This window comes from Lepisosteus platostomus, chromosome 5 (assembly GCF_059453375.1).
Source record: "Lepisosteus platostomus isolate fLepPlt1 chromosome 5, fLepPlt1.hap1, whole genome shotgun sequence".
In the NCBI taxonomy this organism is placed as follows: Eukaryota; Metazoa; Chordata; class Actinopteri; order Semionotiformes; family Lepisosteidae; genus Lepisosteus; species Lepisosteus platostomus.
In genome coordinates this window covers 62,572,241-62,598,921 of record NC_142615.1, presented here as the reverse complement: position 1 = coordinate 62,598,921, position 26,681 = coordinate 62,572,241, and the positions used below count along the sequence as shown (strand labels likewise).

The following is a 26,681-nucleotide window of genomic DNA, read 5'->3' as shown; positions in this document are numbered from 1 at the left end:
TTGAAAGGACAACATAGAATAAGAATAAGAGAAACGGCAAAACGATTTTGTGTCATCTTCCCCATTCACACTATTTTATGTGCCATTTTTTTGCTTATTCACGTACTATTTTAATCAAAATAATATTAAGAAAGATCTGTATGTATTCAGATAGTATTATTATTGTTCATACTTACTCGTCAAAAGAGGATTGCTGAGATATTTGCGGATATACTTCTACGTTTGAAAAACGTGTCCAAAATGGTGACCAACGAATACTAACAATGCATTGTGGTATATAACCGGAAAATATGCTGGGTTCGATATTTTCTCAACGTATGCGTTTATTAATGTTGTCGATATTATGGTTGAAATTTAACATTGATAATACATGGCGGCTATGTGCCCCCTGCTATGAGCTGATGTGCAATTTTAACGCATGCAGTTAGTAAGGATCGGTCACTGTTGTATGGTATTATATATAATGACATTATGGAATAGGATGGGGACAGGCCTGGCAACACGGGGGGAGGGGGGAATGTCGCCCGTTCAGTTTTGGGCAAAAAGATTTACCTAACTTAATTTGCGCCCTAAAAAAATAGTTGTACTTTGTCAATGGTCAGACAACACTAAATGACACGAACAGTCACTCAGTCTGTTTGATGGACAGGAGGGCTATCCGTCCAGGAACTGCACATATCAGTGTCGTTATTGAGTGTCAACATTACGATCCTGTTTGCTCAGGTGGACCGATTCCTTGCAGTAGTTTATCATTATACTTAAAATCGTTATATAACTAGGACTAGTTATAGCAGTCTGTGCTTTCTGTTGGTTTTACAACATTTTTTTCTTAACGATTCAGAACGTCCATGTAGCTGCAAAAATGAACGCTGGTACTTTTCGCTCCAGGCAATACAAACCGTGAGAGTGACGAAAAATGTGAAACTGAACTTCATCGCAAATACCAGATTGCTAGTCGTTATCTTCTATCATGAAGCACTAATCAATGGCATAGCTGTGAGATTTCATTTGGGTTGCTGCAACGTACAGCTCAGTTTCAACCGAAATATCACTCCCCCCTCAGAATTTCAGACGCCCCCCTACAGATTTTTCCCCCACTGATGGGGGACGGGGTGTCCAGGAAATGGTGTATACGGCTCTCTGCACAGTGCACGAAGTAAATTATTTTGGCAGTAATTAATTTATTATATTTACTATATTTATTATACACGTGTAAATTAATTACTGCCAAAATAATTTACTTCGTGCACTGTGCAGAGTGCCGTATACTCCTAGTTGCGGCACACACGATACATACAGTAAAAAGCCTCAGGCACTGTGTTAGATTTGTATTCGACGTTATATATGCGTTTATTCATGTCGTCGATTTTACGGTTGCAATTCGACGTTGATTATACGTCGAGGCGACGTATATATACGTATAGACGTAATTTCGCCGTAAATATACGTATATTCGACGAATCAATGCCCACTGGGAATGTATCTTTGGTTGTTCTGAGATCCTTGATAGTTTCCTCAAATCCTTCAAATGAACATCCATATCAAAGCAATTATGTTTATATTTATTACAATTAAGGTACATATACAAAATATCAATGCACATTTGTATAATGCTCATTTAATGATTGTCAAGGATTGTCAAGTTCTCCAACAAATCTGTGTTCTAATTTTAAAATATTTTTGCTAAGGATACAACGGGTGTATAAATGAATTCTCCTGACAGCCAGTTGAAGATAAAATTCCACGCGTGAAAATGGTTCTCTTGAACATTGACTTAGGTACTTAATTGTTTACATGTAGTTCCACACGAGTAAAATGCACATTTCCTGCAAAGATCAAGAGGGTTTACAAAGAAATCCCATCAAGTTTAAGAAGAGATTATGGTTATAGCAGAACAATCTGAAGCACATCCCTGAGTGGGTTTGAACCACCAGCCCTTTGTTTAACAACTGCACAGAAACACACTCACGTTGCTTTTTGCCATTCGCACGTTTGTAGTTAAAATAAAATACTGACATTTTCCTGCCAGCCAGCAGTATTTCTCCTGCACTGACCATGAATAACCAATAACTTTATTTCATCTTTTGCAGGCTGTAATCTACAGAAAAGGAAGTGAATACTTGTATTAAGTTAAATCAAGCCGACGGAAATGTACTGCCGTTGTTTTTCTCCACTTTTCGTTTAAAGGAGAAAAATCACTGTCATTTTCCTGCGGTATTTCTTCTGTCCTGATAAGCAAGACTTGTATTTTATCTTTCATAAGTTGTTTGAATTTCTTGAAGTTCAGAAACAACTTGTTCCAGAAGGGAAATTAACACTTGCTTCAAAGTAAATCAAGACATATGTCTCTCTCGCTGCGTGTGCTCTTATCTGTCCATCTCTCTCTCCTCTTCTCTCTGGCAGTCTGTGCAGAGTTTCTGAAGGGGATGTAAGACCACTTGGCAAAGAAGAAAAATTCTGAGGCAGAATAAAAAAAAACATTATTCTCTTCTCAGTCAGATTCACAGCTTAGACACACTCAGACAGAAGCTCAACTCCGTTCTGCTCCCTATCCTCACAATCCAGAACCAGAAGATATTCAGACAATCAGTGCTGCTACATGAACAATATCAGACAGAACAGCCTGGACTCAAGTCACATCTCCCCCTTTTCTCCTTTCTCCCAGCCCTCTTAGAGACATAAAAGAGCTCGTGGTTCTCCTCTCTGTGAACTGGGCTCAGGGGTCACTGATCTGGCAGCTGTGGGCTCTGTTCCAGGGCAGAAGCAAGAGGCTTCTATTAACCCTTTCCAGGACTTCCAGCCCTTCAGTATTACTTTCTTTACTGTACTGTAAATGATATCTCCCGCCAGCCCTTCAAAGATACGTTTCCATGGGTGAATATGGTTGTCTGGGGAGTTGCGGTGTTGATCACTATTTGACTTCCCCGAGTGTTCAAGTGTTGTTCTTGGACACGGGCAAAAGACTCGCATTTTCGGTAAATATAAAGAGGGTTAAGGTTTCGGCTTTAGCGGAGGCAGTGTTTACATTGACAATAATAAGAAGAACGTCCCTGGGTGGGCTTGAACCACCAACCTTTCAGTTAACAGCTGAACGCGCTCACCGATTGCACCACAGAGACTGACAGGAAGGCTCTACTCCATTCGCACCTTTCCGGTCAAAAAATAAACATAGCTTGCATTTTCTTGCCAGTCTGCAATATTCCTTCTGCTCTGATAGCCAAGAATTAAATTTCATTTTTCACAAGCTGCATTAATTTCTTGAAAAACAAGTTGTTGCAGAAAGGAAATGCATTCATGCATTAAACTAAATCAAGCCCTGTGCGGTTGTCCAAGATGGTAGTTTCTGCACAAAAAGACAGGAAGAAATTCACAGCTGGGATGTGGAGCCAGGATCTCCAGTTAACGAGACAGGTACTTAAACCGACTCAGCCACGGTGCCGGCAGAATTCTCCTCTTTTACAGCAGCTTGGACACACCGCTCTGAGCCATTTGCGTTCAGTAAGCCCTGAGTCTGCCGGCTGAGCAAGCTGCCTCCTTTACATGGAACAGGAGCCCTGACCGTAAGAGAAATGGCTTTTATTGGGCACTTTTCATGTCCAATGCGCTTGACATCTCCCAAGGGCGACAGAGTTCATTTATGACACTTTTCCTTTCTTTCTTCTTTCTGTACTCTTTGAAGAAACTAAATGAGAAATCATCTAAGGGAAAATGTATTTTTTCATGGAGAAAACATGCACCAGGAAATGTTGTTTAGAAGAAGTGAGTTAACATGAAAAGTTACCTAATTTACCGGAGCAAATGCTCACCTAGCAAGATAAGCTTTACTACTAGAGAGAAGTAGAGTGAAAGACATGATCATTTCACGCCGTTGTGGAACAAAACACTTTTTTTTGGGAATTCTAAATCAATTAGAAATTCAGAGCGACACATAAAGGCTTTGTCTGCTTAAAAGTACTGATTTTTTAAAACTGATAAAAATGTAGAAAACACGGTTCTCACTTAGAAATTTAAGATGGGGGTGGGGTATTACTAGTAGCGGCGCTGAACTCACCATGGTACAATTCATTTACGTGACGGGCTAGTGGTTTAATGGATAACGCGGCTGATTTCGGTTTATAAGATTGTCGATTCGACTTCTACAGGGGTTGTGTGATTTAAATCAGGCTCCTCAGAAATAGATGTCCGTTATGTAAATGAACCGCACCTGAAAGCAAACGTTGGGTCTGGGTTCCTTTCTTTCCTGCATGAAATAGCAAATCGTTACAAAAAAAACCACCAACTAATGTCCAATAGTCCAATAGTTAGTAATTTAAGTAAACATGAATATACTGTAAGGTCTTGGTACATGGGAGTGGATTTCAACCACAATTAAAAAAGGGCAAATTATAATTACAGGCTTCAGACACTTTTTCATACAAAAGTGACCAAACACTCCCTAACTTTCAAAAGCAACCACATCAGCTGACCTCGACATGATTTGAACACGCAACCTTTTGATCAGGAGTCAGATACGCTACCATTGCACCACGAGGTCACTCATGGTGAGTGTTTTTAATTCACCCAAAGAGAAAAATCAGCGTCCCTGAAAAAGATTGTTTTCATTCTCTCCTGTGAGGAGCGCCGCTCTTCCAACGAGGGTCTCTTCTTCCCAGACCACAGATTATTCTTCCAGCCCGGCTCTCTCACGGAGAGCAGACACACCATCTCCACTAATGTGTTTACTACATCTATAGATCTGACCCCCTACAGCCTCGATATTCCTGGACAGGATATTTACCACCAGCCCCGTGAACGTCTCATCTTGACCTCTCCCAGGAGGAGCACAATTAACACAGAATCCTCTCTCCATTTAGCAAATAACACAAAACACTGTTTACCTGTCAAGACAGAAAACCAGGCTGCTCCAGGTGAGGCTTAAACTCACAACTTTGGCATGACTCCACTGAATATGTCATTTTACATGGCCTGAACCAAGAAAGAGATTGGAAGTCAAGAAGTTATGGTGTTGTTTTAATACTTGCCTACTCTTTTAATTTTTCGGTCAAATCTTTTATTTGGGAGTACTTTCAATGGATGTTAATCCTTGTCCCGATGCACGATTCTGGGCCATGGTGTGTCTTGAATAATGTTCTTATAGGCTTCAGTTTGGAAAAGTGCGCTCTTCAGAAGCTACCGAAACCGCTAATGGTTACATAACACTTAATGCAAAAGCAACGTTCGGGTTTGAAAAAGAATATTACTTGCTATAAATACAAACACTGTTACAGGAAGCGTGTTAGGGCTATTTTAGCTTAGATCATCAATTCATCTTAAATTCTTGTCCATCTATAGCAACAGCGTCATTGCTACTAAGCGCTAAAGGCAGGTCCTGGCAATACAATCTTCTTTAGAAAACATTTTTAAAACTATTTCCACTACCATACGTGAAGTAAAAGATTCCGATTGCATGCAACTAATAAATTATCTTTGCCAGGGACGTTGTAGCTAGATACAAATTACAATCAAACATTTGTCAGCTTTAACATTTTCTTTTGGATCCACAGGACGATCAGCATGAGCCATCAAAGAGCCTGTAGCGGCAAGAAGTTTAAAAGCACACAAGTGATCTGTCTTTGGTCAAAGGAATTGCTGGAGCAGTAGGACGCAGAGCAATATCTAGCAGCTGTAGACGATGTTCGGGGAAGAGAGATTCTGTTTTCAGCACAGGGAGTGAGAATGAGCTCAGTCCGGCTCCCAGCAGAATCCATTCTGGTTTGGTTACTGTCAGACTGTGCGTCTGAGGCTCTTTGGATCACAATGTGAAAAAAAAAGAACAAAAAACATTTGCTCACATCTTGTGATTTCCATGAGAGGAAGAGAAGATATCACTTTAAAAAAAATCAGAACTGAAGATTTGGATCCGGGACCTCATACTTGTCAAATGATTAAAATAATAATTATGAAAATATCAGGTTGTGTTTCTGCAACATATCGTGCACAGTATGCCATTTTTTTCTAAAAATACAGTAGATTGTACTTAATAAAAATGTACAATTCACCGCTGGTATAAACAGATGTGTGCTGTGTTTGCCTTTGTTTAAAAAAGTAGTTCACAATACGATGGAAAACACAGAAAGCACAAACTTAATAATATAACGATACAAAATCAATACCAAATCATAAAGCCAATTAAGTACCTATCCTTTGAAAACAGTGACATTTGTATCTACTTTTGAATTACAAATCAGACAGAGTAGTCCCTTAATTCAAAGATCAGATCTTGGCCAAAACAAGACAATCAGATTTTGGCTGAAATCGTAACAAGAGCCTCTGCTTCATCGTTTATTGAGCTTTTGATCAACGTCTGAGTGAAAAAGATTCGCTATTTTAACTCTTTGATTAAAGTTCACAAAAAGCACCTTCCTTCCAGCCGGAGTCAAAACAGCGACTTAAGGATTCCCTACTGTTCCCACTACAGTTTTCCGCTCTACCAACTGAGCTGTCAAACGGATCTAAAGAACTCCACTCTGGCACATACTACCCAAAGTAGTGAAATATTCCGGGTGATTAAATTCCAGTTCGACATCAAGTTTCCAACTTGTTTCCTTAGTCTTGGTTACCTTGAATTTAAGCCACAAACCAGGATTCTACTTTATAAACTTCCGGGGATGTTACAAAATGTTTGATAGGGCATCAATCATTAGAGGCGGAAATTCACTCCTTTTTTTTTTCTTGAGGCATCATATTAAACATTTCATTTGGATCGAGAAGAGGATCACCATGAGAAACAGAACAAACTGTTTGATTCTGGCTTTACTGGGAGCTGTATCACAGCTAATGCATTTAAAGCCTTCAGTATGCGATAGTGAGAGTTCAGTTATACCAGGGAGTGGGAGTGAAGAGAACTGAACTGAAATTTAGTAAATTCATATTTAAATAGAGTGTTCTGTCACTTAAAACTTACTGCAACACTACCAGGAGTGGGGATTGAACCCACATGGACATTTGTCCATTGGATCTTAAGTCCAATGCCTTAACCACTCAGCCATCCTGATCTACAGCTAGATGCTGATCAGTTGTTTAACATTTAAATATGATTCAACAATTAAAAAAAATTAAACCGGCGCCCTGTCACAGAAACGTACCCCGGTCACCCGCGCAACAAGCAGGGGTACTCAGCACTATACTAACGAGGAGCACTTGTCCGTGAGCTGAGCGTGAGCTCTGTTTACGGTCAGCAGTCATTTCCTCTTTTCCAAAGACATTTTCGCCTGCTCTCAGTAATTAATGTCGGTTTGAAGTCTGTTCCTGTTGTCTCCACTCTTGACAAAGAGCAGCCTTACGTAGGAGACTCCCTCTCTCAAGAAGTTTGCCATCACCCAGCAAGAAAGAAGAGCCAACCGGGGTAAACAGCTTGAAGTTCGAAAAAGATGTTGGCACGCCTGTAGCGTTTACACGAAACCTCTTAAAGTTGCGAGAATACTTCCTTTGTGTATAAAATACATTGTGAATGCTTTCTCAGCCTTTACTTTTTCGTTTTTATGACATTTTTTTACCAAGCATGTATATTCTTTTGTCCATATCTCCGCAATGGAAGCACAGAACGCCTTCAAACCAAATGCATTTTAAAGACCACGCCTTGTGGATATTTCCACAGCCTTTACATCAAACTATCAGTGAGCTAATTATCTTTTTTTAAACCTCCAGTTTTTCATCGATGCGTAATTACGCACGAACTGGAACCTGGGGGACCGCTGTGTGCACACGTTCACAACGCGAGAAATACTGTTCAATATGGCTTCGTGTGAAAAACCCATATATGACCATAGGAAGCAGAACAGTGCAGTCTCCAATTACCCAGACTGTAAGCATGGGAATAAAGCTTTGTTTGATTTCTAAAACCCTTCCTTTATGTCCTGTTTTCATTCAACTAAGGGTCAACTATATTCACAATACTACTGACAGCAGCAAGATTAAAATATTCTTTACTCAGCGGCTAATTAAAAACAGCTCCCATGATGTTCATACCGACTTTTTACACAGAACACTAACACAGCTTTGTGTTCAGAATCTCTTTTTCTCATGCTTTTATTTAATGTGGCACAATGCACTGGGATAGGGGTATTCTGTTCACAAACCAATAGCATTTAAACCAAAGCACCCACAATGCTGAAAGTAAGTGTTTTGCACACTAAGGAGGTCCTCTGACTTTTCCCAGCTTTGTTTTGGGTTGTGGAACCTTTATTTTTTTATGATTTTCTGAAGATAACACTACAGGTAATACACTGGGGTAGGTGGGTTGACTTCATGGCTCAATAGCAATTCAAATACAACAGCCACACTGCTGAAACTAAGTGTTTTCCACACCAGACAGGCCCCCGAACCTCATACAACCTTGCTGTGGCTGAGGCCGCTTTCTTTATTTTGTAATGATTTTTTGAAGATTACACTACAGGTAATACAGTGCGATAGGTGGGTCGACTTTATGGCTCAATAGCATTTCTAATACAATAGCCACACTGCTGAAATCAAGTGTTTTACACACCAGACAGGCCCCCTTACCTTATACAACCTTGCTGTGGCTGTGGCCCCTTTATTTATTTTTTTATTTCCATATGGCACCATTAGACAGCCGGTACATGGTGATAGGAGGGTGCTATTCACGAGTCAATAGCTCTTCAAGCACAACAGCCACAGTGCTGCAACCAGGTGTTTTACACATCAGACAGCTCCCCTAACCTTATACAACCTCGCTTTGAGTTGTGGAACATTTCTTTCAAATCACTTGGGTTCATCAATCATTTGATCATTTTTCAGCATGGAATAAACCTATTACTTGTGAACTTGAACTTGAACTTGAACTTTATTGCCATATGTAACCGGTACTGGTACAATGGAATTCTTACTTACAGAAAGTCTCTCGATTGTAAAACAAGTGTAAAAAACAAAACAAAGTGCAAACAGTGCATCAAGACAATGTACAAACAAACAATAGACAATGTGCAAGTAAACATGTAGACAGTTTGAATGTAAACAACACAGACGTGTAAACAATGACTGGAGATGTGCAATAGATAAGAAATCATAAAGAGGTAGATGGTCATGGTGTAGGTGTGGTCCGAGGGGGATGGCTAAATGTGTTCGCCAGTCTCACTGCTTGTGGATAGAAGCTATTGAAGAATCTTGTGGTAAGTGTCCGTATGCTCTTATATCTCTTGCCTGAGGGCAGTGGGGTGAAGAGCCGAGGCAACTTCTACGCCTTCCCGGACTCCGACCCCTGCCAGTCCCTTGACTACGCCTTCGCCTGTCGATTCTGTGCCTACGCCTGTACTACGCCTTCCCGGACTCGGACCCCTGCCTGTTTACTCCGACTACGCCTGCGTCTCGCGCCAACCCTACCAAGGGCACCGCATTGGATCCCTATCCTCAGCAGTCTGCCCCTGCGTGACAGGTTCTGAGTGTCTTGGTCACATCCGTTTGTGTGTATAGATGAAAAAGCTATTGAAGAGCACCCCTATACCCTCCCCATCTCGGTGGAAGTTGCCATGTTAAAAAAATCCTAAAAAGATAATTAAAGTTGCACACAACAAAGCATGACTGTGAAAGGTCAGGAGGCCTGCCTAGTGAGCACAAAAGAGAAGAAAGGAAACACAGTGTTTCAGTTGTGGCACCTTCTTTGGGTTAACTTTAACTAACCATTTACTTTTAATTAACCCAAAGAAAGCTCCTTAGCCGAAACGCTGTGTTTATTTTCTCTCTTTTCTCCCCCCCGATATGCAGCCCACCACCAGCTGTTGAATCTCTCTCTCAATCCTCTCGGGAAGAGGCATCCAGATAGAGGGTACCACAGGGTGGACAGGCACAGCATTTTGACCAACAGGACCCTTCCCTTCGAGATCAGGGACCTGCGTCTCCACCTGCCAAGTCTGACTCTTATCTTAACGAGCTTCTCCTTCCACAGCAGAAGCCCAGTGGCCTACTCATCAGTAGTAATATAGACTCCGAGGACCTTCAGGTGACCCGTCTCCACCTTGAAGGGTAGCCAAGAAGCAGGGCAGTGTCTGCCTTCCCTACCAGCAAGACCTCGGGCTTCTCCAGGTTAACCCCGGTGCCAGAGGCAGCACAGTAGGCCTGAACCACCTCCAAGGTGGAATGGATCTCCGCCACCTCTGTCAACATTATTGTGGTGTCATTGGCATACTAATAGATCAGTGAGGTGGCAGCGCCCCAAGGCAAGGTGACCCCGCGCACCCCCTCCTTCCTGCGGATCACCAGGCCCAAGGGCTCAGTCACCAAGGAGAAGAGCAGGGCAGACAGAGGGCAACCCTGCCACACTCACCTGGTCACGGGAAAGAAGATCATGAGGGAACTGTTCACCCTGACACACCTCAGTATCCCCCTGTACATGAGCTTCATGTCCTCTCCCTTTCCCGTCATGTCCTCCACAGGAAGACAGATGAAGGGAAATCCATGTGCTGATTGACAACAAAAAAGTCGCTTGAAATTATTCACCAATCTGTTTTATGTCTGACCACATCTCCCCTTCCTCTTTTCCAGTGAGCACATTACTTTCAGTGTCTTCTCCTGTCTTTTCCTTGCTGTATTACTGTCCCCTTCCCTCATGTGGAGATGGATCCACAGCCAAAACCCTGCTTGTTTCACCCTGTTTGTGCAGCATCAGTCTGTGTGAGGAGAGGGACTCACGCTGCTCCGGTGGTGCAATAGGTCAGCATACTTATACAGCAGAGTCATGCTGAGATTGTGAGTTCCAGCAGCTCCTGGAGCATCATTACTTCTAGTTTTAGCGACTGAAACTAATTGTTAAGTTTAGGTCTGTTCATGTTTCTCTGTCCATTTAGAAGAACTGTATTAACACAGGTAAATATGTTTCCACAAGCCAATACACTGCAGCTACATCTGATACTGTTGCTGTTTGTAGGCCAAGTGTTCCTGGTGTCAGCCTACTATACCATCTTCAATTGGCCCAAGTTTTTTTCTGCCACTTGACGATTCTGCTTCTGTATTTTTGCCAGTCTTTTTTGCATTTTATACAAACAGCTAACTTCAACTTCAAGGCTTCAAGGCTATGGATCATAAAAATTTCACTTTTCCTTGCTGAAAGTCTAACGCACAAGAGAGAATGGTGATAAACTTCCTGAATATTTGTCCCACAATAGACACTTTTTGGGGAAAATTTTTTTTTAATTTGATGTGTTATCATGTGAACTCTTGCTCTTATGATGGAAAAATATTGTATTTCGTATTGCATGTAATTAGATGGTAATTCTTTTATTTGTCCTGTCCTCTTGTTAAGATGTGTTGTAACGTTGCCATAGCCAAAATGTAATGTAGTGGCTCTCTGAAGGCACCAGTTCTGTAGGGTTTGGGCATTTACTGGGACAATTATTAATTGTAGCAGTAAATCACAAAATTGATTCTTTTGATGGCTTTAGAATCCAACCATGCGACATAACTCAAACAACGCACACACACAGGTACTAATACACAAGGATACATTTATTAATACATAGAATATGCATATAAACCTAACAGATCTTATCGAGAGGGTTATCAGAAGACAAAAGGTATATATTCATTCAGTTACAAAGAGTTACATATATCAAGAGGACATACGTTCAGTATATCATTCATTTAGACCGTTTCGTAAATGAACCTGGTTATAACTTCTACATTAGATGCTCAAAACAAGTACATAACTCTTAGGAATTAAATTGATATCAACTGTAATGGAGTGAAGTTGAATACTCATCCAATCTCTGGGGATTCAGATCTCCTGCGGGCACAAAGAAACAGTTGCAGGCTGTTGCTGTCCAATCCGCGCTCTCTGGCTCGGTGCCAGGCTGTGCTGTGCGGCTTGCGACGGTGCGCTGCTGATGCTGCTGATGCTCACTGACCGGCTAGTTAGTGTTGGCTTTAACTAGCAAAGTTTGCGCACAGGAGAAAAGATGACTGTGGGTCCCAGCAAGTCAGGAAGAGGACCGGTTCGTTCCTGATGAAGAGCTAGTTCTGAATAGTGATTCAGCTGTCCACAGTTCCGACCTGTTCACGAGGCTTGCTGCTGGTGCTCACCTCGGGTGGATCCTCTGATTACTCCCTGGCAACCTCCGCTCTAGACTCTTAGAACAAAGGAAAGCTCTGGCACTCGGACACACTGGCCGTTCCGTGGTTGTCCGGGCTGAGTCTCAGGATGGTCAGGAGGCGCGCTGCGAGAATGTCCTGCCCTAGGGAGCCTTCTGCTCCTGGGCCGTCCTGCCCTGGAATTCTCCTTTGAATTCCCTTTAGAATAGTCTCAGAAGTCCACTGAATCTCTTGAATCTCACTGAATCTCTGTGTTACCTGTTTTAACCTGGAGGAACTTCAGCTCGTTGATTGGCTGAAAGTTCCATGGGCATCAGAGTCCCACGTGGGTTACTCGGCCCTACCAGTCCCTGATTGGTTGATCAAGGTGAGATATGAGTCACTTACTCCTGACACTTAGGAATGCAGTCCAGATGTCCATCTGGCACTCCCTAGACAGATAGGCGCCAATGGATGACCATTGATCATGATAGCCAGGCTTAGCTAAGTGCATCCCCCTTTGGGAGCTGTCCTAGGAAACCTTATCACAGGTTCACAGGCTGCACCACAGAGATGAAAAGAGAAATGGGGCCTCATTTGGGAAGGCTCAGAACACTTAATTCTTTCTTATTAATAAGCCTCGCCGCTACAGTGTTATTTCAGGAAAATAAAGTATATGCTCAGTAGAGGGGGTATAATATTTTGTCTGTTAATCAAACATAATCAGCAATTATGGACAACCTTTTTTTTTGCCAAGGTTGTGAATATTGTAATGCCTCTGAAGTCACATTAAAACTTCCTGTAGAATTAAAAAAACACAGAAATACAAGCGGGCATGATTTGTGTCCTGGATACTTGAATGCAACAAATCCTGCCCCGGAAAGTGCCCCTTCTCTCCTTTTGAGCCACTGCCCACCAAAAGGTCTCTGCACGGCTCTGTTTGGGAGATGTCAAGATGCTGAGCGTGTGCTGTGTTTCAGTGGCGGATGTAGAGCACACGCTGTTGTACACGGAAAGCACATTGAGCTCCTTGGACATGAAAATTGCCAGATGGTTAAAACTTCTCTCAGTAAACAGGAGATCCTGTGTCCAAAATCCCGAGGTGCCTTTCTTCCTGTCTTGTCATACAGAATGTATTGTAACCAACGGGGTTCATGTGGGTTCCCTCGCCGCCACCACATTAGGTCGGCCCCCAACCGTTGGGGACTCGAACCTGGGCCTCTGGCGTCACTCAACAGGGACCCAGCCTGTTGAGCTAAAGAGAAATCTCCCTTTAGCCCAGCGGCTGCAGCCCCTGGTATCACAGGGAAGGGCGGAGATGTCACCGCGGCGGTAAGCCGGCTCTTACACGCTTCTGGTGGCCGTAAACATTACACTCTCCCCCGCTTAACTCGCCGTCCTTGGCGAAGGGCTATCCCATCCTACTGCTGACACCAATGTAACACTACGGGGTTCACGTGGGTGCCCTTCCCGCTGCCACATCAGGTCGGCCCCCCACTGTTGGGGACTCGAACCTGGGACTCCGGCGTCACTCAACAGGGACCCAGCCAGTTGAGCTAAAGAGAGATCTCCCTTCAGCCCAGTGTCTGCAGCCCCTGCTATCCACAGGGGAGGGCGTAGACATCACCACTCTGGTAAGCCGGCTTTCACACTCATTGGTGGCTGTTAGCGTTACAGTATCATTAAGGACAATCACATAGGGCTTGATTTAGTTTCATGCAAATATTTACTTCCTTCCTTGGAATAACTTGTTTTTCAACAACATTCATACAATTTGCGAAATATGAAATACAAATCTTGCTTATCAGTGCAGAAGAAATACTGCCAGATGGCAAGAAAATGACGGATTTTTTTTTCTTTAACCAAAAACCTGCACATAGAGATGTAGAACAAAAATCCGCTTGAGACGTTTTCGTTGGGGAGGAGGGTTGTGGAAGGGCAAAAAAATAAATCTGTTGCGTTTCATAAAATTCAGTTACGAACGGCGCAAGTTGCAGGTGATTGACTCCTCTTCACTAGGTGGCGATAGGAGGTGCAGTGAAGTTTATATCCGGCTGCAGAGACTCCTCTTTCTCAGCTCCGCTTCTCGATTGTCTTGAAGTCGCCTCCACGTTAACGAATGACGTCATCATACTACGCAACACTGCATATATTTCACCCACGTGTAGGTGATTGAATCATTTTCTTTAGGTAAAGAAGGAAGTTGTTTTTTTAATAACTTCAGTTTCTTAAAACGTAGCGTCTTGTCGGTTGTGTTTATGCTTGAACAGAGCACAGACCTGACAACAGAATCTGTGAAGAATAAAAATAAAGAAGTTGTTCTGTTTAAATCGCAAGTCAGCCTTTGTTTCTGACCGACTCTGAAGAAGGATGGCGGAGTGCTTGTTAAATCTGCAAACCCAGCTTGACTCTTTCATGCAGGTTTTGCTCAAATCGATCGTGTATGAAGTGTCAGAAGTTTTCCGAAACAGGATGTCTGACTCTGAGGACGAGTTTCAAGACAAACTCCGCAGCGTCTCCCAGGTCCTGGTGAGACGTGCCGTGTTTAAAATCACACAGTGTGTGGAGGACAGTGTCGGGAGTGAAATGGCGCAGCTGAAGAAGGAGAACGAGAGCCTGAAGTGGAGATTACAGCTGTGGGAGAAGGAGTCGGGAGCAAGAGGAGATCAGGAACAGACAGATCGTGTTGGACACACGCTTCCCTGTGAAGTCACTGCAGAAATAAAAGAAGAAATGGACACGGAACTGCAGCTCTCAGGTCAGTGTGGTGACTTGTATGAAGTCAGTGTGTTTAAAACCAGTGTCTATAACTTTCTCACTGGTGAGTTTTTTTTAACTAAACTTTATTTTAAAGAAAACATCTCGCAAGAGTAAACATTCTCGTTATCTAACAAACTATCAAAGTGTCATAAAAAAAGCTTTCCTCAGTGGTGAGAATATAGTGGCGAGATGCAGAGTGACGTGGGAAAGACTTGTGTGATGTAGCAACGGGATTATTTACTGGAAACTGAATTGTTTTGTCCGGTTACGGCGCTGAAAATACCTCGTTCACATTCAACAATTGTTTCACTGAATCAATTTGTACTCTGACGTCATTAGGAAACAACATTTATAAATGAACAAGTAATAGGTTTATTCCATGCTGAAAAAAAGAAGAGAGAAAACACAACGTTTCGGCCGTGGAGCCGTGTTTTTCCTCTCCTTTTTTCAGCATGGAATGAACCTATTACTTGTTCCTTGGAAGCCTACGCATGCTGACGCAACTATCCACATGAACATTTATAAATATTGTATTTACGTTGTATTGGTCTAAATTTTTACTAAGTATACTAATGATTGTGTATATAAACATTATTTAATTGGTTTAAGTATTACTGTCGTCCAAGGTCTGTGTCTGTATTGAGTCCTTGAATATTAATCCTGTGTGTCTATATTAACCCCTCTCTTTCTCAATGCAGTGTTAGTGTACTGTAGTGTCCAGAAAGTGTCTGTATTAACCTCTCACTCAGCGCAGTGTTAATGACCTGTAGTGTGCAGTCAGTGTGTCTGTATTAACCCATTTCTTTGATTGCAGTGTTAATGTCCTATAGTGTCCAGTCAGTCTGTGTTAACCCCTCTCTCAGTGCAGTGTTAATGTACTGTTATGTTCAGTCATTGTGTCTGTATTAACCACTCTTTCAGTGCGATGTTCATGTACTGGAGTGTCCAGTCAGTGTGTCTGTATTAACCCCTCTCTCTGTGCAGTGTGTATGTGCTGTTATGTCCATTCAATGTGTCTGTATTAACCCCTCTCTCAGTGCAGTACTAATATCCTGCTGTGTGCAGACAGTGTGTCTGTATTAACCCCTCTCTCTCAGTACAGTGTTAATGCACTGTAGTGCCCAGTCAGTCACCGTGTCTGTATTAACCCCTTTCTCTGATTGCAGTGTTAATGTCCTGCAGTGTCCAGTCAGTGTCTGTATTAACCTGCCTCTCTCTGTGCAGTTTTAAAGTAATGTAATGTGCAGTCAGTGTGTCTATTAACCCATTTCTCTCAATGCAGTGTTAATGTACTGTGTTGTGCAGTCAATGTGTCTGTATTAACCCCTCTCTCAGTGCAGTGGTAATATGCTCTTAGTTCCAGTTTGTCCATGTCTGTATTAACCCCTCTCTCTTTCAGTGCAGTGTTAATGTACTGGAATGTCCAGTCAGTCAGTGTGTCTGCATTAACCCCTCTCTTTCTCAATGCAGTGTTAATCTACTGTAGTGTGCAGTCAGTGTGTCTGTATTAACCCCTCTCTCTCTGTGCAGTGTCAATGTAAATGTAATGTAATAGTGATATTATTACAGTAGTCTTACTTTTTACATGGTAGTTAGGTTTCTGACTAAGCTAAATCAGAACATGCCCTTATACCCACATATTCCGCTATGTTAAAACAACCCAAATTGATTGTGATTGTGAGTGTACTAGTATGCGTGTGTGTAGTTTAAAGCTTTTTAGATCACATGGCCTCAGCTATCACTACTATGCTGATGATACTCAAATATACATCCATACCAAACCTGACGCTGATGTGGCTGTCTCTGATGTGCAAATTCTATTTGCATCCCCGATATAAAATTTCCTTCATTTAACTCTGACAAGACTGAAGTCATGCTTATTGGCACCACCCATCACCTTTGTACAACCAATGTGTAACCCCATCTGTAGATGGTCTTGTACTTGAGCTTCAGTCTAAATTGAATAACTTGGGGATGATATTTGACATTCGACCCACATGTGCAGCATGTTGTCAGAACATCTTTCATTCACCTCATAAATATTGCTCGACTACGCCCTATGTTATCACAAACTGTGGCTGAAAAGTGTTGTCTAATCTTGAATCGACTACTGTAACGCTCTACTCTCTGGGGTTTCTAAATCCACATTGAACAAACTTCAGTATGTCCAAAATTCAGCAGCCAGAACCCTGACCACGTCTAGTACAAATGATCACATTACTCCTATCCTGGAGTCCTAGCACTGGCTTCCTGTCAAGTTTCATATCGACTTAAAAATCCTCCTGCTCACCTATAAGACTCTCCATGTCTTGGCTTGACACCTCCATACTGGTCTGATATTATCACCCTACTCCCTACCTTGCAATCTTCGCTCTTCTAATTGTGTTCAACTATTTGTCCCCCAGTCTGTCTACACTCTATGGGTGACATGGCCTTCTCCTGTTTTGCCCCAAGCTCTGGAACTCTCTCCCCAAGGATATCAGAGAGTCACCTTCTCTAAACTCTAAATCCAGACTTAAAAACTTTTTCTTCAGAAGAGCCTTTATTGAACTGTTCTGTACCCCTCTGCTCCTACTGTACTTAGTACCACTGTCTACTGTCTCCTCTAACTGCGTATTCTCATCGTGTTAATTTTGTGTATTTTTTGTTGTTGGCATTCTGTAAAATGCTTTGAGAAGCCACTTCTAAAGGTATAAAACTATAAAATAAAGTTTATTCTTATAAAGGTCGTGTCTTCTTGGCCTGTGTTTACAGGCTCAGAGGCCAGTGTTCTCTCCAACGCTGGGGAAAGGGCTCTTGAACAGCAGCACAGTGAGGAGGAGTGGGGCTCCAGTCTGATGCAAGAGACAGAGCTCACTTCCGCAGAAGGGAAAGAGGCACTTAGTGAGCAGCACACAGACAGCAGACAGAGTGTCAAGGATCTGGACTCTGTGGCCATGATGAAGACAGAGCCTGAGAGTGAGACACCTGGGCTCTTAGTATGTGATGATTTTACAGAGAAGATGAATAATCTGGACACAATCAATATTACACAAGGTTGTTATGAACTGGGCTGTGTCTCTGTACAAGAGCACAGTGAAGAACTGGATGTTTTAAATCTTACAGAGCAGGATATGGATCCCAAGTTGATTGACCCTGCAGAGCAGCAGACTGATGTACCTGGTGAAGAGAACATTACTCATATACAGCACACAGAGGAGAGTCAGTACAGGGAGGAGCAACAGCAGCTCCTACAGGGCTTGATAATAATTAGGCCTTGTTCTGTTCAAGTGGAGAGACTGTCACTGCAGAGTCTCAAACAATCATACGATCCCTTAGTATCTGATGACTTTACACACAGGTTTAATAATCTGGTTACTGGGAAAATTGTTGAACTGGAGAGTATGACTGTTCTTGGCCAAAGAGAGGAACAGCTGAATGAACTGGATTGTTTAAGACTCAGAGAGCTGGAGAACGAGCCCCAGATGATTCACACTGCTGAGCAGCACACGGTGGAGAAAACACAGCTCTGTTTCAGCACATGGAGCAAGTCCATTCCATGGAGCATTTGCAGAATAAGAGACCCCAGCACGATCAGAGATTGTGGAAGAATAACTCAAGGCCTTGCTCAGATGGAGTGGACAAACTGCAATTATGGCACGGGGAGAAACCGCGTTTCTGTCAGTCTAGCATTTCACAACCCTACCAGCACCTTCACACAGGAGAGAGACCTTTCAGCTGTAGTCATTGTGGGAAGAGTTTTAGTCGGTCAGGTGACTTAAAAACCCACCAGCGCATTCACACAGGAGAGAGACCATTCATCTGCAGTCAGTGTGGGAAGAGTTTTAGTCAATCAAGTAACTTTAAAACCCACCAGCGCATTCACACAGGAGAGAGACCGTTCAGCTGCAGTCAGTGTGGGAAGAGTTTTAGTCGGTCAAGTATCTTAATAATAATAATAATAATAATAATTGCTTACACTTATATAGCGCTTTTCTGGACACTCCACTCAAAGCGCTTTACAGGTAATGGGGACTCCCCTCCACCACCACCAATGTGCAGCATCCACCTGGATGATGCGACGGCAGCCATAGTGCGCCAGAACGCTCACCACACATCAGCTATCAGTGGGGAGGAGAGCAGAGTAATGTAGCCAATTCATAGAAGGGGATTATTAGGAGGCCATGATTGGTAAGGGCCAATTGGAAATTTGGCCAGGACACCGGGGTTACACCCCTACTCTTTTCGAGAAGCGCCCTGGGATTTTTAATGACCACAGAGAGTCAGGACCTCGGTTTTACGTCTCATCCGAAGGACGGCACCTGTTTACAGTATAGTGTCCCCATCACTATACTGGGGCATTAGGACCCACATGGACCACAGGGTGAGCACCCCCTGCTGGCCCCACTAACACCTCTTCCAGCAGCAACCTTAGTTTTTCCCAGGAGGTCTCCCATCCAGGTACTGACCAGGCTCACACCTGCTTAGCTTCAGTGGGTTGCCAGTTGTGAGTTGCAGGGTGATATGGCTGCTGGCAGCCATTAATAGCCCACCAACACATTCATACAGGAGAGAGACCATTCAGCTGCAGCCAGTGTGGCAAGAGTTTTAGTCAGTCAAGTGACTTAAAAACCCACCAGCGCATTCACACAGGAGAGAGACCTTTCAGCTGCAGTCAGTGTGGGAAGAGTTTTAATCAGTCAAGTGCCTTAAAAACCCACCAGCGCATTCACACAGGAGAGAGACCGTTCAGCTGCAGTCAGTGTGGCAAGAGTTTTAGTCAGTCAGGTGGCTTAAAAACCCACCGGCGCATTCACACAGGAGAGAGACCGTTCAGCTGCAGTCAGTGTGGGAAGAGTTTTAGTCGGTCAAGTGACTTAAAAACCCACCAGCGCATTCACACAGGAGAGAGACCATTGTAGCGGCAAGGTTTATTAAAATACAGGAATTAAGTTTACTGCTCCCTTGCCAGTCTCTCTCTCCCTCATCTCAAGTGGTGCTTGATAGAGAGAGGTCATTCCATTTGGTTCACATTTAAGGTGTTTTTCTAGCTGATAAGAGTGTTCTGATAAGGAACAACTCCCAAAGCTGAGACACGTGAATGGTCATCGCTGGTGCCTCACTGTCTGGGAGATTGCAAGGGAGAGTCTCATCCCAAGTGGTTTACAACCCCAAGGTCAGAGTGCATGGTTACTCATCCTCTCACGAGGCACCAATAAATGTAGGGGTTTGTGCATTTACTGGGACAATTGTTAATTGTTCCAGTTAGTCACAAAATGATTCTCGAATGCCCATGGATCTTCCAACCAATGAGCGACCGTAGTTCCTCCAGGCACAACTCCAGCTCCTCCTGGACATCCTCAGACTCAGCTCAGACAGTCACGTAACGGCCAGTGCCAGGACTTTTCCTTGTTCTAAGAGTTGAGAACAGAGGTTACCAGCATGTAACCAAAGGATCCACCCAAGGTTAGCCCAGCAGCAAGCCTCGTGAACCCACCGCGAACGATCACCTGATCAACGAATAAACTACGGTTGGAACTGTGGACAGCTGAATATCAGTACTCAGGACTCGCGCTACATCGGGAACGAACCGGTCTTCTTCCTGTCTAAAGATTGTGACTTTTCTGTGTGCAAACTCTGCTAGTTTCAGCCAACACTAACTAGCCGGTCTTCAGAGAGCATCAGCAGCGCACCACAGCAGAAATCTCTTCTTCCTTCTCCTTCTCTCACGTCGAACCAACACTGCCTTGCACCGGGCCAGAGAGCGCCGATTGGACACGGCAACAGCCTGCCACTGCTTCTTTGCGTCCGCGGGAGATCTGAATCCCCACAGAGCGGATGAGTATTCCACATTCTGCATTAAAGCTCGAGAATTCAATTGTTACCTCAACCTGAGTTGATATCAATTTAATTCCTATGAGTCATGTACTTGCTTTTGAGTATCTAATGTACAAGTTGTGACAAAGTTCATTTACAAAACGGTCTAAATGAATGATATACGGAATGTATGTCCCTCTTGGTTTGTAACTCTTCGTGATGGAATGTATACCTTTTGTATTCTGCTAACCCTCACAATAAGATCTGTTATGTTTAAATGCACATTTTATGCATTAATAAATGTATTAGTATCCGAGTGTGTGTGTTGCTGAGTTATCCCGCAAAGTCGGTTTTCTAATAGCCATCAAAGCCATTTTCTGACTTAATGCTACAATTAATAATTGTCCCTGTAAATGCACAAACCCCTACATTTACTGGAGCCTCGTGAGAGGATGCCTATAAGCTCCTCCAGTCAGAACAGGAGGTTCTACTGTACACAGAGGGGTGGGACGGGGGAACAAGCTGATACCCTGGCTTCTCTCCAGACACAGCTGGATGAATTCCTCCAGTTTGGACAGGAGGATCTACTGTACACAGAGAGGGGTGGGGGTGTGGAACAAGCTGATAACCTGGCTCTCTCTCCAGACACAGCTGGGTGAGCTCCTCCACTCAGGACAGGTGGCTCTACTGTACACAGAGAGGGGTGGGAGAGGGTAACAAGCCGATACCCTGGCTTCCCAGTGGGCAGTGATTCGTCAAATATACGAATATATCACAGCAATAATATAGCTATACGTGTATATATACGTTGCCGCGATGTATAATCAATGTTGAATTGGAACCGTAAAATTGACGACATTAATAAATGCATATATAATGTCAAAAACACATCTAACACAGTGCCAAAGGCTTTTTATACATTGTTTGTGCCGCATCTAGGAGTATACGGCAATCTGCATAGTGTACGAAGTAAATTATTTTCGCAGTAATTAATTTATTTACACAGCTTTGCATACAAGGGTTTTGCGGAGGGGTCTTCCCCCTGCCTGAAAAAAAAGTAAAATGTTTGAGTGCCTATAGATTTTCTATTTTTATTTTCTCAAGAAAAGTTGATACCATATCCTGGACACCCCGTCCCCCATCAGAGCCGGTGCCCAGGGAAAAATCTGTAGGGGGGCGTCTGAAATTCTGAGGGGGGGTGATATTTCAGTTGAAATGGAGCTGTACGGTGCAGCTACCCAAATGAAATCTTGCAGCTATGCCATTGATTAGTGCTTCATGATAGAAGATAACGACTAGCGATCTGGTATTTGCGATGAAGTTCAGTTTCACATTTTTCGTCACTCTCGCGGTTTGGATTGCCTGGACCGAAAAGTACCACAAGCGTTCATTTTTGCAGCTACATCAACGGAGGTTCTGAATCGTTAAGAAAAAATAGTTGTAAAAACCAACAGAAAGCACAGACTGCTAGAACTAGTCCTAGTTATATAACGATTTTAAGTATAATGATAAACTACTGCAAGGAATCGGTCCACCTGAGCAAACAGGATCGTAATGTTGACACTAACGACACTGATACAGTACTTGCCCTTCCTGGACGGAGAGTCCTCCTGCACATCAAACAGTCCGAGTGACTGTTAGTGTCAATTAGTGTTGTCTGACCATTGACAAAGTACAACTATTTTATTAGGGCGCAAGTTAAGTAAATCCTTTTGCCCAAAACTGAAGGGGCGACACTCCTCCCTCCCCCCGTGATGCCAGGCCTGTCCCCATCCTATTCCATAATGTCATTATATATAATACCTTACAACAGTGACCGATCCTTACTAACTGCATGCGTTAAAATTGCACATCAGGGGGGCACATAACCGCAATGTATTATCAATGTTAAATTTCAACCATAATATCGACAACATTAATAAATGCATACGTTGAGAAAATATCTAACCCAGCATATTTTCCGGTTATATACCACAATGCATTGCTAGTATTCGTTGGTCACCATTTTGGACACGTTTTTCAAACGTAGAAGATTGAAGTATTCGCAAATATCTCAGCAGTCCTCTTTTGACGAGTAAGTATGAATAATAATAATACTATCTGAATACATACAGATCTTTCTTAATATTATTTTGATTAAAATAGTACGTGAATAAGCAAAAAATGGCACATAAAAATAGTGTGAATGGGGAAGATGACACAAAATCTTTTTGCTCTAATTATTCTTATTCTATGTTGTACTTTCAAACTTTGGGTACTCTTTGATTAGGACAGACTTTATTGCTCAACTGCTATGATGCAAGCCAAATTTTATACATTTATTTCAGCTTTGAGCTTAGTAAACCATTCATTTTTTAGATTATACTAAAGAAGATATTAATCATCATTTATTTGGGAAGTAATATTTTATAAGTTTCTCCTAGCTGCGGTGCTGAAGTCCCACCCTACATCAACAGAAAAAGAAATAAAGGAGCACGCAATACGTTACTTGAAGAATGCATATGCAAGGCAGGGGGCCAGGAGATCTGGACACTGAAAATAATAGGTTTCTTGTTCTGTTAGGACAGTTAGACAGGGTTTGCAAATAGTGGACAAAAATCGTCTTAACTTCCATTGCAATATTTTTTTTCTTGGAAATATAGAAGTTGTACATTTTAAAATTTATATTTGAATCAAAATGAGGTTTTGAGTTAGTGTGTTAATGTAATTAGTTTGTGTTTGTCATTACTATACTGTATATTGCCATGTTACCAGAATTTGTAGCTGAAGTTTAAGACTAGTTGTGTTTTTTATGATTATTGCCCATATGTTGATTGTTGATTGAATGTATACAATGTATAATTTGAAATACATATGTTTCAGGTGTGAATGTGTATTTTCAGGATAAATTTAATCATTGGCTTGGTTTACTTGTTTCTACACCTATAAAACCTATCTTTGATGTATAATAAACCTCTACCCATATACGTATAATAGACCTCTAACCATATACGTATAATAGACCTCTAAAGTTATCCATATAATAGACCTCTAAAGTTATCCGTATAATAGACCTCTAAAGTTATCCGTATAATAGACCTCTAAAGTTAACCGTATAATAGACCTCTAAAGTTATCCGTATAATAGACCTCTAACCATATACGTATAATAGACCTCTAAAGTTATCCGTATAATAGACTTCTAACCATATACGTATAATAGACCTCTAAAGTTATCCGTATAATAGACTTCTAACCATATACGTATAATAGTCCTCTAAAGTTATCCAGAACTCCAACCATATATGTATAATAGTCCTCTAAATTTATCCGTATAATAGAACTCCAAACATTTACGTATAATGAACATCTAATCATAGACGTATAATTGACGTATAACAATAGACGTATATTAGAATTTCATTCTAGACGAATTGCGGACCACATTTAGACGTCTAAGGTATGCATTTAATAGACGTATATTATACGTCTTTTGCCCACTGGGGTGTTTTTGTATCCACGCAAAACCTCGCATGAAAGTGAAGTTGATAAATTTTACTTGTAAAATATTTAACACGTTACAAACTATTAAAATACATCAGAAAAGTACCCGAACTCATCCAATTTATGCATTTGAAACGAACGGATGGGGGACTTTAACATGACTTTAAGGAATCTGGAAATTCACTTTTAGGAGTCTTCGGAAGTCTGGACCCAGATGTGCTCGTACAGTGAGGAGGAGTGTTTTGACTTCCTGCTTTCAGCTCGTGCATTGTTTCTTCTTGTGACCACCAACAGAGAGAGCTTTACCGGTTCACAGAAACGTCCCGGGAGTTTTCTGGGTTAAGAGGGAAGAATAAATGTAATAAATGGAGATGTTATTGCCGCTGGGGAGTATGAAGGCGGTTTAGCGAGGCGGTGGCGTGTGGAGGGAGGAGACGCGCATTCCGCACGGGCAGCGTAGGGCAATGAGTCGCACCTGCTGCGCGCTGAGTCCTGTCCTATATAACCGCTGAGCCCGGACACCCACAGCCTCTCCAGTCAGTGCTGGAGTTTTTTTTTTTAAATAATACTTCAGAAGGTGCAGAAACGGACTCTTTTGCTCAGTTGAGGCTATAGGAATCTTTGTTTCTTTTCAGGCTGTCAGGAATAGCGCTTATTATATTTTTTTTTCTCAGACTAAACAGTATCATTGGGCTGAATTTCAGTTAAACGCCTAGTTTAGGAAGATCAAGAATGAGTTAGGGAAGACAGAGGTGGAGACTAATGGAAGTTATGAAAGCCATTAATGGGTTGTTTCTGCTTGAGCTTGATTTACACCTTCGTAGTGCAAAGTCTAAGGGTTAATTGCAACAAACTGAAAGTGAAGTACTAACAGGTGTTCAACCCGTGTTTAGTACGCAGCTGTGGTCTGAAGTTGTGCTCCACTTTAAGTCCAATTGCAACGAACGTTGCTGCTGTGCTTAGTCCACAGCACTGTACTTAACCTGTTCTCAATTGCAACGAACACAGAGTAATATTTGTTGCCCTCTAGAAGTGACTAAACTAGTTAATTATTTTAAACCACCTTTTAATATGGCTTGAGCAACTTAATACCATACTTGGTGTAACGATGAATTGCATTAGAAGGCTCTAGAATATAGTGGAAATAATAGTTACCACGTACTGAATTTATGCATCTGCTTGAAAACATTGTAATATTTAATTAAAATTGCTTAACACTCATACCACATTTATTCATAATGAAGTTGATTAATGTGTGTATTTACAAAAGTGACATTTACTAATTATGTTGAATGTTAATCATTACTAGTAGCTGTGAAGTTTAAGGTGCTAGGGAGTGAAGAGAACAGAACTTAAACTATTATTTATATAAATGTAGCGTGAGGCTTTAATGTGTTCTATAAAATCGAGGAGTCAACTGGATAGATTTGTTAAATATTTTAGTGATGGTTCTCTGTGTTTGTGGTTATCAGAGGAAAGCAGGGATGAGGAGGAAATAGGTTGCACCCAAGCATGTTAAAGGAAAAAAACTCAGCATCTTAAGTGATATATGATGGTTTACAGTCCCTTTTCTGTCCTGTGGCTGTGATCCAATGACTGTGTTAAAACAGCCAGGGTTGTGCTAGCTCTTGATGGACTGGTATGCAAACCAAATGACAGACAAGCAAAGCGTTGTTTTACAATTCTGAAAGCTTGTTCAATGTGGCTTCTTGTGGTTTTATGACTCCTGTTATAGTGCTGGTCTTCTAATGTTGTTGGATTGTGCGCAGGTGTTAGAAGATACCATCATAAAGGATAAGCAAGACTTAGCAAAACAACACGCCAGCAAGCACTTCCCCCCTTCGAAAGGAAGATGTTGGAACTGATTAAAGAGCTTAATCTGAACTGACACAGGAGAGAGAGAAAATCAAAGTTCTGAAAAGTAAACACAAGGCACACCCTGCTAAAGAAATGTATTGCCTTTAAAAAAATGCTTAGAAGGTCAGAGGAACAATTGTTTTGTTGTTTGTTTTTTGCTCAAGTATTTTTATTAGTCTAATTTCCAGTTCTGTTAAAAATAAAACTTAACTTTACTGATTATTAGTCGGTGTCTTTTGTAATGATTTAGGTATAATGATGTCTGCTTATTCATCTGGAGTGTTAAACAAAATTAATGTTGCAATAATACAGTAGTGTTTAATTTCAAATGCAAAGCTGTGGTTCTCATTTGTTTCATGACTAAATATAATTGTGTATCTCATTAATAACTATGTCACCTCATCAGGTGAATTGTCGTCTAAATGCAATTCTTAAATTAAAAACTAACTGATTTGTCAGGAAATTTAGTTTGAATATAAACAAGATACAGAAAAGTAATTGTATATTAACGTGGCCTACCTATTATTCTACTAGTCAGAAGTGTTCTGATGTACAGTCCCCTGCAGTTCAGGCTAATTATTACAACAACGCCGAGCCCTCGGAACCGGATTAAGCACAAGTTAAGCTGAGCTCCAACTTTGTTCCACATGTTTTTTGCCGCAATTGAACTCAGAGCGGGAGATGATCTCCAGAATGTACCATACTAACCTAGTACGCGGCTGTGTTTTA

The 26,681-nt window shown here is 41.9% G+C and overlaps 1 protein-coding gene and 3 non-coding genes across 4 annotated transcripts; 1 reads left to right on the top strand and 3 right to left on the bottom strand.

The window, feature by feature from the left end:
* Positions 1–3,045: 3,045 nt before the first annotated feature.
* Positions 3,046–3,119, bottom strand: trnan-guu (transfer RNA asparagine (anticodon GUU)). The gene has a single exon. It is a non-coding gene; the product is annotated as a tRNA-Asn (tRNA).
* Positions 3,120–4,462: 1,343 nt separating this feature from the next.
* On the bottom strand, positions 4,463–4,534 carry trnar-ccu (transfer RNA arginine (anticodon CCU)). Its single transcript has one exon. It is a non-coding gene; the product is annotated as a tRNA-Arg (tRNA).
* Positions 4,535–6,951: 2,417 nt separating this feature from the next.
* Positions 6,952–7,034, bottom strand: trnal-uaa (transfer RNA leucine (anticodon UAA)). Its single transcript has one exon. It is a non-coding gene; the product is annotated as a tRNA-Leu (tRNA).
* A 7,182-nt stretch (positions 7,035–14,216) lies between these two features.
* Positions 14,217–24,744, top strand: LOC148670844 (uncharacterized). The gene is made up of 3 exons (XM_088631032.1): positions 14,217–14,815; positions 17,572–18,054; positions 24,731–24,744. The coding sequence occupies exons 1-3, from the start codon at positions 14,428–14,430 to the stop codon at positions 24,742–24,744; spliced, it is 885 nt and encodes a 294-aa protein (XP_088487158.1). The 5' UTR covers positions 14,217–14,427.
* Positions 24,745–26,681: the final 1,937 nt, after the last annotated feature.

Excerpts from the sequence above, each read along its gene's own strand:
- LOC148670844 (XM_088631032.1), top strand. The coding sequence starts at position 14,428 with ATGGCGGAGTGCTTGTTAAATCTGCAAACCCAGCTTGACTCTTTCATG. Across the intron at positions 14,816-17,571 it reads CACGGAACTGCAGCTCTCAG|GCTCAGAGGCCAGTGTTCTC; the intron begins GTCAGTGTGGTG and ends CTGTGTTTACAG.